At 38.0% G+C, this 19,312-nt stretch overlaps 1 protein-coding gene across 3 annotated transcripts in view; it reads right to left on the bottom strand.

Annotated features, from left to right (window-relative positions):
- The window catches only part of LOC124169475 (sodium-dependent nutrient amino acid transporter 1-like), a 30,615-nt gene that overhangs the window by 10,409 nt on the left and 894 nt on the right, over positions 1-19,312 (bottom strand). The window contains exons 1-5 of one of the 3 annotated variants that reach the window (XM_046548105.1): positions 16,496-16,662; positions 15,794-15,961; positions 2,633-2,754; positions 1,912-2,302; positions 1,460-1,676 (exon numbers count right to left, since the gene is read on the bottom strand). In XM_046548105.1, coding sequence (XP_046404061.1) covers positions 1,460-1,676; positions 1,912-2,302; positions 2,633-2,677 — 653 coding nt within the window. In that variant the 5' untranslated portion in view covers positions 2,678-2,754; positions 15,794-15,961; positions 16,496-16,662. Of the gene's footprint in view, positions 1-1,459; positions 1,677-1,911; positions 2,303-2,632; positions 2,755-9,761; positions 10,233-15,793; positions 15,962-16,495; positions 16,663-19,312 lie in introns of those variants that run through there. The other 2 variants (XM_046548096.1, XM_046548113.1) reach the window with 2 other exon arrangements.

The raw sequence follows: 19,312 nt of genomic DNA, 5'->3' as shown, positions 1-19,312 counted from the left end.
TTCTATCAATCCTTCCTCCCGGTTTTCCTCTACTCTTCCTTAACTTTCTGTGCTATCTTGGGTGCCGATTCATGCGAAAAATACTTATGATATGATGGCGAATATTTTGGAAAACGGTTGCATTCTGATACTTCGTACGCGTACTAGCGACCAATGGCCGCAATACCACCAGGGAAAGTATTCTTATGATTAGTGGCAATTTTTTTTCAACGTCCAACAGTTATCGACGCTATCCAGGTACTTTAATTCCCATGGTAATTATACCGAGGCTCATGGTACTAGGTGTTAGGCCCTCGCAGTCCATCAAGGATGGCAACGCGAGGGAGAAAGGACTTCCAAGAAGCCACAACCGGTTGAGAGCCTCAAACCTGCGCTAAAGCCGCGTAAAGCGTTATTTGTAATATTTCTAACCCTGCCGCGTGAACGGCGGTGAAATATACAAGAATTGCAATGAGAAAAAAATTCCCCTGGGCCGGGAATCGAACCACGGACCTTTGGCTTAGGCCCGTGGTCAAAGGTCAAAGCCAAAGGTCCGTGGTTCGATTCCCGGTCCAGGGGAATTTTTTCTCATGGCAATTCTTGTATTTTTCACCGCCGCTCACGCGGCAGGGTTGGAAATATTACAAATACCGCTTTGCGTGGCTTTAGCGTAGGTTTGAGGCTCTTAACCGGTTGTGGCTTCTTGGAAGTCCTTTCTCCCTCGCGTTACCATCCTTGATGGACCGCCATGGCCTAACACCTAGAACCATGAGCCTCGGTATAATTGCCATGGAAATTAAAGAACATAGCGTAGTGGTCTGCGCAGTGGCCCGGAAAGCCAAAGGTCCGTGGTTCGATTCCCGGTCCAGGGGAATTTAATCTCATGGCAATTCTTGTATATTTCACCGCCGTTCACGCGGCAGGGTTAGAAATACCCACGTTCACCAGTTGTTTCAGGATATCCGTTCTCAATTTTGGACTGTATGGCACCTTCAAGAAAGTATTTGCCCAAGTTGATAATAATTTGCATATAAATTCCTCATACTTGATGTGACAAAATCAGGTTCAAATAATTAATTCGAAGTCGAGAAGGCAACTGTCGTTAGCAAAAGTCGTCGAAATGAGCATAATATTGCCTCATACACATATCTTGACACATACACAACATTGAACACGTATAATTAATTATATGACATTTAATTAAGTCCCTCTTGACCAATCCTCTTTTCCAGCTACTATTAATTTCACGATTGACATCACTCGGAATAGCCTAAAAGGAGCTGCGGTATCCACTTGTGTGGTTTGACAAGGAGAAGAGGTAGAGAAATGTCATAGAAGGCTTTTGATTTAAGTAGGATACAGGAGTTACATTTATGGTAGATTATTTGAATTAATGATAATTCTAAAATTGGACCACTCTTATTAATATCACCCTTAAATTAGCCTCAGGAATCAATAATTTTATACGTCACCAACGTACAAAAAATATATCTCCGACGAACTCCGAAAGCCAGGTTGAGCTGTGCTGTTTCCAGATCCAGGCTTAGAGTCGGAACAGTTTTTCCAAGTCTCTTCGCACTGAGACCATGGCAGCTCCGACGTAAACGAAGCGCAGAAGTAAAATACTGATATGGCCATCAAGGAACAGTAGTACGTAGCAACACAGGTCATGCTGATTACTTGGCCCCAGCCGACTCCTAAATTTCAAGATAAAGTAGTTTAGGAATGCACGCTGTTTCTGATTCCACAAATACACACAAAATATTGAATATCACGGTAAATGGGAAACATAAAATATAAAATAGTAATGATTATTTTGAGCTAAGATCCAATTTGCATGACTGCATCCTTTTTTAGAACAAAACAGTTTCATCAAGCAAAGTCGATGAAAACATACGATAATTCATTATAATAACGACTACTTCACCTCACCTCTGAATGCAGGACAAAGATTCCATATTTTCACAGGTCCTAGGTTACAGAATTGTCCTACAGCCATTTCCATGTAATAGAGAGGTTTTCCTATGACGAAAAGCACTATAATATACGGAATAAGGAAAGCACCTCCGCCATTTTCAAAGGCTGTGACCGGAAATCTCCACAGATTTCCGAGACCAACAGACATGGAGATGCAGGAAAGCAAAAATTCAATTGGTTTATCCCATTCCTGTCTATTTGCTGCTTTCGGTGCTTCAATGCTCTGAGGAGTGCTCTCTCCTTGGGGCTGCTCTTTTTTCAGGCTAACAGTTGTCCACTGCGGTGTTTCTGTACCCTCCTTGGTCTCCGGGGTTGCTTCATACCCATAATTTATGGCACCCGTCATCTGATAGAAGAGATACGAAGCATAACATAGCAATTGGAACCACCATGAAGTACATTAAAGTATTTTTAAAAATTGTAGACCAAAATAATTAACGACAGAAGTGTGGGAAATCATTCCCCAGCATACGCTAAAAGTAAGCAAAAAGACACTAAAATATTTCTTTCAAAATAGTTCCATTCAAACGCGACATTAAAACTTAACTTCACAAAAACGGGTGTTTATTCCCATTTATAAGGTTATTAAAATAACACACAGGTCAGAAATAAAAATATGATAAATGCGGTTCAACAAGTATATGGAAAGATCTCCTAGAGATACAAATATGATTACCTCCAATCCAGGGCCACCATTATCAACCAACATTGCTCCGTCCATCGTAATTCTTGTTCATCAATTTCTGGTCCAGCGATATATAATTCAATCCACCAACTTTTTTGAAAGAAGACACGATCCTGAAATAGATAGAAATTACTGGTGACATCCTATTTTTCAAGATGTTGTTGCGATCTCTTTTCCCATTTCATGCTGAGAACCGTAATAAATATTTGTCAAGGATTAGAGGCGGATTAGCTACATAGTTATCGTGCGAAAAATTACAAAAATCATAAAATTACATACTTATTAACCAAAAATGAGTCCACATCCCTCAGATAGAAAAGGAAAACACAGCCTAAAATACACAATATCTGGGGAAGGGACTTCTCGCCAACCACCGATGATTGTCTAGGAACCACATTAATTCACATAAGTTATGCAACCCCACGGAACTCATACTGTAAAACAAATGCCGTGTCCATGAAAAATAACAACGAAAAATTTGGCAACTTAAAAATAAGGCCAAAGAATTGCACGAATAAATGAATTTGATTCACATCAAATGACTTTTCAAAACTACATCCTTGGTGTATCTAAACGAAAGTTAATGTAGGCCAATGGTAATTAATGTACTAGAATGAAAAATATTACGTCACCTTAAAGATACTATTCTGGTATTTTTTTAAATGCATATCATAAATTTCTTCGTTTCAAACAGCACAAAGCAATCATATTTTGGAACGCTAGATAGAGGTCACATTCTTAGAATTGAAATTTGGACCTGCGCCCCATATCGATGGCTAAGTTCTATCAACATGTATTTCAAATTCGACCGGTTTGAGACAGGTATCTTAAACAAAGTGTCATAACATTTAAAAAAATAAAATACAAGCAAATAGCAACTCTTTGTTTGCGAATGAATGCTTCTTTTTCAGTTTTATGAACTTTTGGTTTGTAATTTCAGTGTACAAATTAAGCAAATTAATCGTTTTTTTTGCTCTCGTGAAAAGTTGTTATTTTTGAGATACGTGTTGTTAGAACTAAGCCATCGATATGCTGCCTTCCATCCATCACCTAAGATTTTATTAACAATATCTTTGGCAGGCATACGAACCGGAAGGAGGACAAGGCCAAGTTACAGACTTGAGAGATTTTGAGAAGACACTCGAGACGGTAGACGTAGAAAGTAAACTTAAAGAGGGAGTACGGAGGAAACGGAGTAAGTGGTTGAAGGTCACGATGATGCTAAAATCCGTGAGGAAAGATGGGCAAGCGGTAGAAGAAAAGAAGAAAACGCTCCACGGTTGGCAAGAAGGGAGGTAAGACGAGAGCTATTGGCGTGACATGTTAAATCACTTGTAAAAACTACTGCTGACGTTACTAGGCGATACGGACATTAAACTTTCGCGAAAAATGTAGTATGATAAATAATTTCATACATTAAAAGAATAAAAGTTGTTAATTTCTTTAAGAGAAGCTTTCTATTCTCGTGGCCAAAAATTGACAGCTATTTGCCTGAAACAATCAAACAAAGTAACAACATGTATGCCTTCCCAAAACATAAGAAACAATGACTTTTTCGTAACAGAAATATAGGAGATATCTCATTGAAGTATTTTCAAACCGTATTTCTATTTTCATTGTGTTAATTTGATTTCAATTCCCTAGTTTACCTGTACTTCATCTTTACTGTATACTTCTATGAATCAAAAAAATTAACATGAAGACATTTTTCGTTAAATAACAATATACACAGCAACACGATTTTTTCTGAAAGTGATCCCGCCAACAGGTAAAATCCTCTGGGATCACATAAAACTCAAAAATTGGCAAAAAAAAAAGCAGCAAAACAAAAGGAACTACGTTCTTGTAGAAATTAGTGCTAATTAATTAAACAGTCACTGGGAGAAAAATGAAATTATTAATTCAAATCCTCTTCGAGAACAGGTCAGAAAGCGCAATGCGAGCAGCTCGAACCCATCGAGGGAAAATAAGGCTTGAAGGTCAACGCCTGCTAAAAAAAATATCGATGGACGGAATGCAAACAAAAAATACGGAAAAATAATCCGATGCTCAAGGTCATACAATGCCACTGTATTTCTACCGGGTCAAAGCTTTCGAACTGGCAGGGGAAACAGAAAAATCACCAACATCCGTAGCACTCGAACTCAACCGTAAAATTATCTACTTGAAGCACATCAATTGTTATACACCTTTCACACACTATGTGGGTGAATCATTTAGAATGAAGGCTTTGTACTGCTGGATTCGTGGGATTCTCAGCGATGGCAAAAGGCCATGAGAATCATTTCTTTTCATTCCAAAGACTCCCAAGTATACCATTTCCTTCACATTAACATCGCTAACAGTATCGCTAATATTTACATCCAGTCGTAGATTGATTAGTTCATTCTTAGCACAAAAACTAACCTCGGATTGAGATTTTCTAAGTAAAATTTGATATTTAAATAAGGTGATTTATTTATATTCTAACTGATTTGTAAATCACAATAATTTTTTTCCAAAAAGGTTGTCCTCTTGGTAGTTTTAAATTTAAGCAATCAGAATTAGGATGGAAAGAGGTCCTTAGTTAGTTTAATAAGTTGTTTCAGGCGTGAGTTTGTGGAATCTACTTGGCATAATGGAAAGTAAAGAAAACTTTGTAATTTCACATAAATAGTAGAACCATGTATGAGGAATTATGAAGTTTTCTTTACTTTTCATTTTATACTTTAGTTATTTCCATTTTAAGTCCTATTAATACCGATCTAAAGATCGACTGAGAACAATGAAGCTTCTGAAAACATCAGCAAAAAAATGCATGAAGATAAAAAATGTATTTGTACAACAGTTAATTCGCCGTGCATGTTTGGTTCAAAGTCGTTTGATAGCTACACACTGCTATGACAGCTCCGCAAACATTCGAAAGAAGATCATGAAGTACCTATCTAAAACAGACTACCTTCGAAAAAAATTTCAGTTTCCGGCATCTTCATCAATAAACTATTAATTATATCTCCGCCATCTCAAGGTTATTGAAAATTTCAAGCCAATTTTTCTCAATTATGCAAATTTTTACGATTAAATAGTTTAGGGCGTATTTAAAATATTTCTCTGGCAGAACGAATTAGATTCAGTGAGGAATAAAGCGACAGCCAGAACGATAAAACATATTCATTACCAAAAATACAATCGCCAACAGAAATATCTTAGAGAGTAGCAGCTCGATTTTCGTGAAAATGCATGTTAAGGTTTGCAATGCTTTTATATCGAAGAAAAAATAAAAAATGATACATCCGCTCCCATTCCGGACATCAGACGTAATTAGACAACCTGATATCGCCTAGTACAAGTAACGCGGCCGGTAAATCGTAGTAGTTACCACGCACGCTACAATAATGCAAAGATAACATAAATATTGCAAAGGTCACAGATCTAACCGAAGGAATAAAGATATATTTCGTTTTACAAAGCGCAATAGATCCATATCGTGACTCTTGATCTCTTTTCTGGTATAAAACCTCAGAAAATTAATTGACTCACAGAGACTCTATCTTGCCTTCATCCATTGGCTACAAGAGGAAAGGTACGCCAATATTTTACACGAGCAAAAAATTCAAGAATATATAGTTACAGCATGAATATTCTTTCTAAGAAGCGAGGCTGGTCCACACGAGCTACCACGCGAGCCACCGCAACCCGGAAGGTAAGCCCTGGTTTCCACTTACCTTGACCAAGACGCAAGGTCACGCGGAGCGGAGAGGAGCGAGAAAAGCAGAGCAAGGAAAATGATGAGGTGAACGAGGAGAACTTCGCTTCATCGTTTGCATGAAAATTTCCAGTTATACAATACCCAAAAACAGCGCTATTAGGGCTTTACGTTGGGAGGCTATAGCAAATAACAAATGGACTATCACTAACATCCAAGCTCAGGATAACGGCAAGCGACCCAGCCTGGACTCGAACCCGCGACCTTCTCCTTGGAAAGCAAGGATTGAACCCCGCCGCCACCGATACCGGCAAATTGACACGGAAAAGGGGAATTGAAAACAAGGAGTATTGACATAGGGGCAAAAGTGTTTCACAATCGGGTCCTTCACCAGGTCAAAAATCGCAATTGTGAGAGATCGGTCCATGAAAGAGAAAGATAATTTACGACCAGAAAACTCATACTTAATCTCCAACTCTAGAGCTAGTATAAATAAGGAATAGCGAAAGTTAGCGCCAATATTTCATGAGTTTGGAGACGTCATTAGAGTTTTCGTCCGATAGATCTTTCGGGAAACACTTTTTAATTAGGAAAAGGATCGCTCACAAAGGTGTAAACAAATAGGAACTATGCGAGGCGCGGAGTAGTTGAGGGGATGAGACCCGCAGCACATGAGCTCGTAACTTCATCAACTTTGCTGCGAAAGGGTAAAGGCCTTTATTTTTCGCAGCTAGTAACTCGAGAAGTAGACGATGAATCGTAAAACGCAAAAATGCAAGTATCTTTATTTTTAAAACTCTATCACAACCGGAATTTTTAAAATTGTAAACCGAGCCCAAACCAGTCAAGGTAAAATCAGTCAGGGGTAGGAGAAAATCTAATATTTCCTATTAGAAATAAGCACTGAAAAATTGTCTATCTAAAGACCAGGAAGCAATTTATTGTGATTACGTTCAACTAATCAAGCGACGGCATAACGAGTGAAAACTAATCGACGGTAATAGAAGTTTCATGCATAGGAACTTGAGAATAAACATTCATATACAATATCATATATAAATCACATAAGATTCATCAGTATTTAGGGTATTAATTCTATAGCATGACTTTTAAGTTTTTCCTTCTAATATCGCTTTCAAATAGTCCAATGATTCTACCAGTTCTAAAATTATTATACGTTGTTACTTTTTACATTTTCCAAATCGGAAAGTTGAAATTGCTGGAATATCAGTCAGAGGCAGGTTAATGAAACAATAGAGATATGTACCTCCTTTCATTTCACAATTATAGGTCACCGAACTCGTGGGAAGTAAGAGCTTGGAGGCTTTAGACTGACTCGGTCAGTTTCTCAAGATTAATAATTTGGCACAGAACCTTTTTCGCGGAGAGAGCCAATCATATACAACATTGTAAATTTATTTCGGATTCAATTTGTAGTTCTTCTTATAGTCTTCGATCTATTACACCCTTATTAAAGATGTTCTGCATTGAAGCTACGGTAATATTAATAATAATAATAGCGGATTCCTAGTCCAATATTTATACTTGAAAAATTAATTAACTACAAAAAGTACTTAACGGCAGGACTATTAGCTATAGATGTAACAGCAGGTTTCTTCATCTTTTTCACTTGCACTGAGTTTTAAGTTCAGATTAACAAAATTCCTACGCATAATCATCCACAACCTAGGATTTATGTAAATGTATCACATGCTAGATGTGTGATAAAGAGACAGATATATAAACTTATTAACTAACTATATGCCTGCCGCTCTCTATTGGCAAGTAATGATCAATACTTTCGAATGACTTTAACATCAAATGCTCTAACTAACGCCAAAGTAGGTACTTAGCGGAGAATAATTTATTTGAAAATCGTCCTCCACGATTGAGCGCCAAGAAGAACAGTCGCTCATCATCAAACAATGAAAACGCAAACTCAGCTGAAGTGAAAGGCAAGAATCCATTTAACCTTGTAGGTCGAATGTGATCACCATCAATCTCTAAGTCGTTAACCACAAATGATATTCATCTCTATAGCTAGGCACTTCCTCCTTAAATGACGGTTTCACGCGGTCATATTAAAAAACCCAAAGCTTCCAAGTTGCTGGTGCAGTTCCTTTGATCAATGAAGACTGGTTTCCTACACGAATGTGCATTGGAATATAAATACAGCGAAGTAAACGTATTGAGCGTAAGTTTTTAACACATTTTAATCACTTATGTTAAAAAATATTTTTCACTCTCGATAAATACCTAAATGTCATTTCTTGAAACATGCGCTTCAATAAATTAAAAAAAAGGTTCTCCGATCTTTTTCAGTCGACAAGGAATTTTGTAGTATCATAATATTTTTCCTTTATCGAATCAAAGGTGCAAAATTCACCAAAAAGCAGTTTTTTATCTTCGAATAACTTTCACCACAAATATCTAGAAAATCTATTGAAAAATATGATTGATATTAAATGGTAGTTTTCGAAGGCCAGCAGATGACAGACACTAACAGAGGAAATAGGTTTCCGAGGAATGAATAAGTAATAGGGATATCAATATATAAACACCAAATAAGGAAAAGAAATTATCAGCTGGACTTTTAATGGCTTGCTTTGAATCTTCAGTTGATGAAGGAAATAAACTTATCAAACAATTAATATCTCAAGTGCTCAGAACGCCTAAAGTAATTTCCGCATAGTTACATATAAATTAAGGCGCACGGTTTCTTTATCCGTAGAACTGGATAAACGAAAAATTCTCAAAGAGAAGCCGTAAACACTTTAAAATTTTCATATGACTGTTATTAGTAAGGCAAATATCACCCAGATTGGGTACACACAGCAGAGAGCACAATGAAAGACAAAAGACTCACACGACATAATTTTCAGTGGCACTACTACCTTCCTCGGAGCTTATACCATCTTGTAGTATCTATTATTAGTAAGATATATATTAATATTGCCGGTTACCAAAACAAATTTATGTGAATATTGTAAAGGGATTTCATTTATGATAATTGAGCAAGCTTCCCAATACGAGCATTTTGTACCTTGGAATGCAATATATCGAAATTGCATTGAGAAAATTTCAAGATGTGACTGATATTTTTCGTATTCAAAATCCACAGAGGATGATCAAATTTTGAGAAAATAGTTTCCAATCATATACTGCTCAAAAATGGAGTTAAATTCAAAATGAGAATTTCCAAGAAAGGAGAAATTTGCATTGATTTTCCGGAGGGGATCCCGCTTATAAGTCGCTCTTTTGGCAGTGTGATGGAAATGCATTCTTAGCGATACAAAATCAAACCACGACGTGTTTGACGAAAGGAAACAATGCTAGCAAAAAATACAAAAAAATCAGTCACGCAGTACGAGAATATTAGAGCTGCAAGAAGTAAGATAAAAATAAAGACCGATTCTGATTAATTGTTTGACTCACCGTCAACAAGCTAATGAACTCTGCAGGCTATTTATTTGGTGTAATAAATAAAATAAAGTAAATCCAGTTGAACACAAGCGAGGGGAGCACTGAGCACAAGTCACATCCACACGCAGAATCACACACAAATGGCTCACGGAGTTTCGGAGACACTCCGAGCGGTAGGGTAGGTCGCGCACGTCTTTCTCATGGCGCTCACGTAAATAATGCCCGGAAATTTTCCACGGCGAAGAGTAGAATGGTCTCCGGGGAGAAAACGAAAATTTCCCACGAGTAGCGAAACTCTCAGCGCGGAAGGGAAACCCGCCAAGTCCGCGTCTCTCTCGAAATCCGGCCGGAAGAAAAAAAAGAACGGTTCGCGCCGCAGCCTCCTCGCGGTTCTCACGGCGAGGGAAATCTGTGACTCTGGGACCACGCAGATGAAGTGCGAGTGTGTGGCCTGGCCGGTGGATAACGTGGAACTGATTGCGAGTGGTGGACGGTGGACTAGGGCCGGTGGCCTCCGGAGCGCGAAACTTTCTCCCCCTCCCGCCGCGGGCTGCGTTTTCCCTTGGGCACACTTGGAAGGCGAGGAGGGAGGGATTGCGCTCACCTACGCCCGCGGAAAGTGTTTCAAAACGAACACGCTCACCTATTTATGGGCGGACCTATGATAGGATCACCGGAGGGATAGAAGAGACAACAGCTCCATAATGCGCACCAGATAGAGTGACATTGGTGATTGACCCAGCCCTCGCTGGGAAAATTGCACACATAAAAATCAATTTTGATCATGTTCCGCTACTTGGAATTTTTTTTGTTTAATAAAGGTTCCACATTATTAAGCTTGAAGTTAGGTGAAATATTTTGGGAAAATTCCAAATTATTTTAGAAAAAGACATATGTTGCGGCATAATTTAATGGTGATAAAACTTAAATGTTATGCGCAAAACACAATCGATAAAAATAAACAGGAAGTTACGAATACACGACTAGAAACCAACGTTCGAGACAGTTATGATAGAAATAGGAAAACTGCGTTCCGCAATCCAGATTTCAACTTTGTGATCTTCCGGCCTGGCTTCATCCCAGCACTTTGGTACAACAGTGGCTTATTGATGTCCATGTATCTTTATCAAGTAAATAATACACAATATAGCAGAGGTAGAACAAGGTACTAGAGTTGTGAGTCCTGAAAAACCATTGTTAACGTATCGCATGAACGTTGGAATCGATGAAGGGATATCATATTTTATAAGAAAAAATGCAAACTCATCCTTTCCGGTAATACATGCATTATTCTCGAAAATGCCAATAAATTACCAAAATTATAGCGAAAACCTTTTCGCACATAATCGCCGACGAGGACAAGCAAACGATATGAGGTTTTCAATTAATACCTTCCAATAAAATACGAGTGTTCCAAGAAATACAAATTTCTAGATAATAAAAACACAACATCTAGAAAAATAGGGATAAAAAGTTTGATTGCGACTATTAATATGCAGTTCATGGATTACGAACACCGCTGATCTAGGTTTCCGGGATTTTTACAACGTCGGTTCATTGTTTCCAGGAGGTTACTCTGGAAACTCAAGTTCTACTACTAGAGCTGGTCCGCGAAACCATACGCCCTTTTTTTTACACAGATTATAGTTCTCATCACAGAGGAATCCCACCTTGAATTGAAAAAATATAAAAATATTGACGTTTCCCAATAAACGCTGCGACCTAACAGTGGAGTAAACTAAACGTGAGAGGCGTTCAGGGGAGGGGGCCATCCTCTTCGGTTGCAATTGAGTATGATCGGCGGCGCCGCGGACGCAAGGGCAGCCCACGTTAAAACCCACGAGACAAGTGGGACACGATCGCTCTCCCTTTCAGAACGCACGCCGCCTTTGTTCTGCCACAGTCACAAATTGCTTGCGAAAGCGCTTTGGTCACCCAAACGAGATGAATGATGGTCGATAAGAATTCGCAGAATAGACGACCGCCAAACTCATTACCGTAAGCCGTTGACGGAATCGAAGCAATGGCCAAGTCCCAAATACGTCGGACCAGTGCCCGCAAGAGTTAAAAATACGTCTTCCTGCGTGTTATTAGTGCCAGTGACGAGAGGGAAAGTAGGAAAACACTATCCCGAAATGGGAATGACCCACGATTGGCATAAGCTCAAGCTTGCAGTGAAAAGAAATATGTGAGGCCACTCAGATGAGTCGCCTCGAGCGTTGAAATTCCTGAAACTCGAAAGGCAAAAAGGCGTGCAGTCACTGCCAAGAGTGCAGCAGCGTTCAGATGGACCTTTTACCAAAGCCTAACAACCGTGAAAGATCTGTCGAATAAAAAAAACAACGAAAAAATCAGGTCTATATGGGATAAACCTGCTCATCCATCGTACACATTTATGCTTATCCATGGTCAGAACCTTGAGAGTTTTATATGCTTTAACTGGGTTAAGGAGATTCCGGCATACCTGGTATTTATGTGAGGATAACGCAATTCAAAAGAAACGATCATGCATAATTCTTCGCACTTCGAATGAGCTTCAAACGTTTGACACAAAATCACTGCATTTCAAACGATTAATTTGTATGAAAGAATAGTTTAAGAGCAATACAACTTCGTCCAATACCACTTGCACACAAATTTTCCACCTTGAACACAAACGATACTCTACAAATAATCTTGAAAAACCTTTTTCTCAGATGACTTACGCTTAAAATGCTTGACATTCAGGCTTAAAAATTATAATAAAAAATTAACAAGCAATTAACTCCCACTCAATAATAAATATAATTATTTTGAAACGCGAAAACAGTATTCATAAACAGTCGCCCATGAGACTACTAACTATTTATTCATTTAGGCACCTTTCGCAAACACCGTGATACATGATAACCGATTAGCGAAATTCATTTCAACCACAGCGATTCGAACCAAAGACGCCATTTCCAATGAGGAACTTGCATGGGTCGTAGATTGCTCTAAAAACTATTTTGAATAAGTCAAATGGATACATTAGCTCGCAAAAATACCTTCAGTTTCTCCATTCAACATCAAAAGAAATAAAAAAATTGCATTTAAAATCGAGAAAAATTTCTCTGAGCCGACCACTGCGCGAAGACACCCGAGCGTTGCCGAGGCCAGGCGTGACGTCATAGGTGCCTAAACAACCGTAGGGAGTAGGGAAATACGCTGAGCGCATGGTGTAAAATTTGTTTTGAGGGAGTATTTAGCCGCTCATCGTCACTTTATTTTGTTCTGTTATTCTTGGGCAAGTTCTCCTATTGCTATTGTGCCTAGATTATTACTTGGGATATTAATAATGCGGCATCGGGATTATGAAATACAAGCGTTTCACTTCGTGTGTTTTGGTTATCAGAAAAATGGATGATAACTTTGCCACTCGTTCGAATAGTACACCTGAAATTCATCTACGTCTACATAATACCCCGCAAGCCGCCTAAAAGGCGTGTGGCATGGGGTGTTAGGACACCAGCCTTTTTTTAGGACACCAAAAATTGATGCCACGACCCTCATGGAATTTGTTAAGACAAATTATTGCTATACGTCGGCGGCAAATCGAGTTCTAAAAGAAACTTGTAATACTGGAGGATAACGATCGTAAGCTGTGCTGTTGACATTAGAGTAAGCTGTGCTGTTGAATTTGGCAACGCCGGATTAACGGAGAAGGTAGTCCTATCCGTCCCACGGTACGAATTCACAGCAAAACAGTCTGCACACAATCCACATGTGAGATCGCGAATCGGTTCCGCTGCCAACACACACACAAGCTACAACCTATTTAAATAATATAGGTAAATCCATAAACAATATACTAGCATATACCATAAAAAATATAATAGGAAATAGGCAAATACTCTTATCAAAAACTGGATGTCACTATCACATTCTTATATTCATCACGTACAACTTACAATAACAGAACTCGTTATGATGAATACAACTATTTATTCACTGATTTAAACCCTTAAATTAGCCCACACAGGTGACATTTCTCACTACTATTCGTTGAAATAATGGAATAACAAACTTCACACACAGTTTTTATTTCAATAGCGTGATCGTGAAATGTCATATCTACGGTGAACAACGGAGATTAGCACGCCACTGACAATTTTTACACTACTGTTAGACATTTATCGATAGCGTAATAGCACTTTTTACAATTCAATCACGATGGAACACTGATAACTCTTGGCCGATATTTTTCAACCTTGTCAAACTTTGTGCATTACAACCACTGGCACTGTGATTATTAGCAGTAGCTTAACGGGAGATGTCACGTTGAAAATAACACTATTTTGGCACAAAAATGTTTCTATATGTCTCCAATCAGCGAGCAAAAGTTGCATTGACTGGAATTCACCCCATAATACAAGCACAGACAGTCCTAAACGACGAATTCTCCGGTACCTACGAATAAACGGATGAAGTTATTGTATATAAAAGCTAACCGGACATTAGTAAACATCAAAATCGTTCTAATTACATACATAAATGAATGATATGCCGTCGATAACATCAACTTACAATTAACGTATCCCCCTTCCAATGGCCGTGACTCAGACTCCTACAACGATGTTATTTAGGTATTTCAAATGTTTGGTTTAACTGCTCCAGTTTTATATTTTATGCCCTTACTCAGATATTAATATTATAAATAATGCAAAATACGAGGGCTTCCAAGCCTCTATCGTCGGATATTTATCTTTAAATATAAAATAATCAACACGTCTAACAAACGAAGCTCTCACAACTGCTGGAAACTATTACAAACAATCACAACAATAGCTTCGCGTGATGTTTAGGCACCTTTGACGTCATCGAGGCTTCGTCGGCAGTGGCTTGGGGGGTGAGGGAGTTTTTCCCGCGCTTTAAAATTCGTTATATTTATCATTAAATATCTCGGAAGGAAAACTCAGATTTACATGCGGTTTTCTTTGTTGTACTCAGAAAATAATTTTCTGTCCGCCTATGAAATAAAAAAAATTCATGCAAGTTCCCCATTCTCTCCGAGGGATAAGATTCCTTCGTTCCGAAGGACAGCCTCCAATATAAAGTTGCAAATTTAAATGGCTCCGATTTACATTATGTAAAGTAACCCTCATTCCTATATAAATAACTTCAAGCAATACGAAAAGAGCAAAACCAGATAAAGTCATTATTAATCCAACAACAGGCAATTAAATTCATATAAAATATTTGAAATTATTGAGTGATTTAGAAAAAGCGCAGAGCAACTAACGTTCGATGAATGTACCTTGAATGCATCTCTTGTTATTCTGAATGCATTCGTCGTTGTGAAATGAGAAGCGTTTTTTGTTCAACTACATCGTTAGATGTTCCAACGAATTATTCTTTCTCGATGCAAGTATGAACATCATTCAAGGAATTTATTCTGAAGGAAAACGAACTGCTCCATTGCAAGAAAATCGAAGGAAACACGTTTCTTCGAATGACGAAAAGATTTTTAAATTTACACTCAAAGTTTAGAATATATTTATGCAACTCATCGAAAAATAACAGGGCTACTGGAAAATTAAAATAAGAACTAATTGGATTGCTAATATTTAACAAATTGATAACACATATTTTGATATTAATTGAAACACACTTCTCTACTAACACTACCTACGTCCTCAAGTTTACACACAGGAACACGTAGGTAAGGTAACCACTGCGCGAATTGAAAAATCTTAAAACTATTCAATTCTATACGAGCAGGTGACTCACATTTATAATAAAAATGAAATCCTCCATAACCCCTATTCGGCAATTCCTTTGACTTCGTTTCTCAGCATATTGCCTAACGTGAATATGCTCATTTTCCTGAGGAATCAGGCACTTGTTTCTTATTTCTTCTAAAATACCACATTTGATACGAAAAATAACTCAAAATTCAAATTTTCTACAGGTTCAGTTTATGAGAAAATGTGGGCTTAGTGAGATATGAGCATAGAAACTGTGTTCCAACGGCGTGAATAGAGCACGTTCTCCAAAGGCTTGGGATTCAAGTAACCGTTACGAACCGCAGTCCTTAAGGGGGCACGTCGCAGAGGTAAGGTCATCCGGTTTGATCTCAGCATTCAGGAATCCATTCTTTCCTTGGAACATCCTCTATGCTGAGATTAATTCGCTCATGCCAACAGAGATTTCACAATGCCCAGAGTTCCCTTGAACCAGATTCGGAAATGAACCTTGAAAAGAACACAGGGAAGTATCGAGATCCTTGCCATCATCTATGTCAGAAGATGAGATTTACATAAAGAACTTTATCCCACACAGCCACAGGTAAAGAAAGCATTTGTAATGCAAGTGAATTTGAATGGATTTATAATATGTAAATGAAAAATATAATTAACGGAGATAACTGTTGGCCCAATATCCTCCTTCGGTTACACCACAAGAAACGGGAGCCAACTAAAGCTGAAAATATACATGAGTATTATCCCCACTACGGATTTCTTCGAAGCCATTAAACAAAAATTTGATGAATTTGCCAATTACTATTGAAAAAAAATGTTCAAAATTACAATAAGGAGTATGAAACACGTTTGCCGTGACATTTGAAAAAATAAGGTTAGGGGTACTCACAAACATGGAACGTATATAGTGATAGAAATCAAATAATTTTTACTCCATGCAAAAATCACAACAAATTTGAAATATGACACACTTCTAGACCAACCCACGAATTAAGTTAACTTCAGCATAATTAAACTATTTCTTACCAGAACATACGGTGGAATCCTACAAGAGAAGGAATACAAACCTTATGGAAGCTAAGTTAAAGAAAATCTGAAAGACCACAAGAAATTTTCAATATGTAAACCAAAACCTTACATACAAACAAAATTTTTTCACAAAAGTTCCACCCTCTTTCGTGAATGTGCTTCTCGAGAGCGAATTAGCAACCTTACTTCGACATTCTCATCCGACGGTATTTCCACCGCTCAACAAAATGATAAATCTCTTAATTGCAGAGCTGCACGTGACTCTGTGCTTTCTCAACACCTAGCCTGCAGTCATTGTGATAACCAGACATTTCGCTTCATGCGGCATCTTTATCACTAACTCTCTACTCTATCTGGAATGGTTTAGGTGCGAAGCTCTCACTCATTAGGATTGCAGGTAATTTTAACGATTGAAGTCGAACCCCAGTCAATCGAGAGCTAGATTGGCCCCTGCCTGTATAAAAACCAATTAGTCCCCTTAAGTGGTTATTCCACACATTCACAATACAAAGTTATTAGTAACAAACGATACCGAGGCGCGCATTTCAAAGAGAACCCTCTTCAAGCATGTTATTATATTCTTTGTAAATTAAAGCATTCCTGAATTCCTAAAATACTCGCGTTGCAATTTTCTATTTTCATCGGGCCTACGTAGAAAATTGAACAAACTACTGGTAAAGGTACTGCCTGCTTCGGAAGTTGGGATATCAAATCGTCAATTCAAATGATTTTGGAAATCTCAACCCTGAACAATCAAACCAGCCTCCTGATTTGAAAGGTGCGGGTAGAGCGTAATAAAGGTGAAACATTAAGTCGTAGTCCACTCATTCCCACTTTAAACGGGTAACTTCCAAAACTGACCCCTTTATATTTAATTTCATCCGGTATGCATCACCAAATATCCTATTCTGATGTCTGTGTAATTTCCATTCATATTAGCGATTTAAAAAAATGGACAAGCCTCGATTTGTTCAATACGGCAAGAGTAAAATAAAACTCGATAAAATCCTGGAGACAAAGAAAGGACACACGCAATAGCGAAAAATTGACCGTCGAATGATGTAGCTAGAACGATTCCTGAGCTTATAAATGAAAATTAGTTTCGAACGACGGTTGAAACTAATACTTACTAGATAAAACACTTAATAGATGCACCGATTGATCCACGGCGTTCAGGAGGTTGCCATATTTAGATTGATTTCTTCTGACGTAAGTATCTCGTATCAATCAATATAATATCATACTCGATACTTGAAACTGAAACTCGAATATTATAAGTATGCATAGTTTGCACACTCCTCAAGTCATTAGACATAAATTAATGCTAACTATTACTAATGATTCATTTGCTCGAAAAAAGTTATCAAAACACCAACTCTCACAATCGGAATAAAAAGAGACTGTAGAGAAAGAGAAGAAATATCTGTCTCCTATAGTCGTCGCTCGAATGCGCTGGTAGAATGAGTCCACGGTTTGTTGACATTGAGCCGGATCACGGCCTACTTTCAACATCACCTCGCGAGTATCATACATAACGAAAGACGGCCGCACCCTTTTTATCCTGACACCACATCATCACAACGCAGGAGGTGGGAATGATGGCAAGGGTTTCCGATCCATATCAAGAGGATTCTGACAATATTAGCAATCGATCACTTCCGAGTTGATTGTTGCGTAACCGGACTAAATCGATTGGGGAGCAAATATGTGATTAAAGGCCACTGATTTCTCCTGCTTTCCGCGATATTTTTCATGAGCGATTCCGTTTATTAACCGATCTCAAAAGCCGAAAGAACTTATTCGCAACACGAAATAACCAGAAAGTACCATTCATGAGCAAACACTAGTATCAAACATTAGTACCAAAATTGGGTGAAGACAATAGTTTTGATACTATCTGAAATGAAACCTATCAGATATTGATTAAATCATCAGATTTCAATCATAAGCATTTATCCAAAGTACGTTTTCACATTTTCGCCCGAAAATGCTTCTTAGATGTTATTTTAGGTAATTATGACACAAATCTATAACGCAATTATCTCACTAAATAAGCAACTAACACTATACAGAACAGCAGAGGATACACAATGGGTGATATCCATCAAAAATCGGCAAAGCACCGGTCACCGGTTATTTCATAGTCCATATGAAAGTTTTCCGACAGCAAGTCTCATCCAAAAGCTGTGTTAGTTTCAATAACCGATATACTTATGGATTTTCAGCGATTTTCGAAAACTTTCGAACCCTCCAACGTAATACGTCCAGTTATTTCCACTAAATCTACAAGAATATGCATATGTCTGCAGTAAAAACGGAATCAATTGGTCCTACCTTTGCGATGATTGAAATCTGATGATTTAATCAATATCTGATAGGTTTCATTTCAGATAGTATCAAAACTATTGTCTTCACCCAATTTTGGTACTAATGTTTGATACTAGTGTTTGCGGGGGCTTTTTATTGTTTTCACATAGCTTGAACAAGAGTAGAGTAAAAGAATAAAAAAATCGTTATTCATGTTGCACAGCTGTCCTCCGTATTTAAGCCTTTGAGAATTCACAATCAGGCATGAGGAATGTGCTTTTCTAAAGTGATTTTTTCTGAAATTCAACGTTTCAGCGATTATTCGATGGATCCCGCATCTTTCGAACGTGTTTTTACATTTTTGTCGAAAACCTATAGGAATTTAATAATAATTCGATGATTAGACAACAATCATAAAACATGTACCGATACGACAAATCCCATACCCCCAACGTACACAGAAAAAAGAAACACTAGATAAGACCAATTGGTACATGGATATCCTTG

The sequence above is a fragment of the Ischnura elegans genome, chromosome 1, assembly GCF_921293095.1.
Source record: "Ischnura elegans chromosome 1, ioIscEleg1.1, whole genome shotgun sequence".
NCBI classification, from domain to species: Eukaryota; Metazoa; Arthropoda; class Insecta; order Odonata; family Coenagrionidae; genus Ischnura; species Ischnura elegans.
This window is presented reverse-complemented; position numbering and strand designations above follow the sequence as displayed.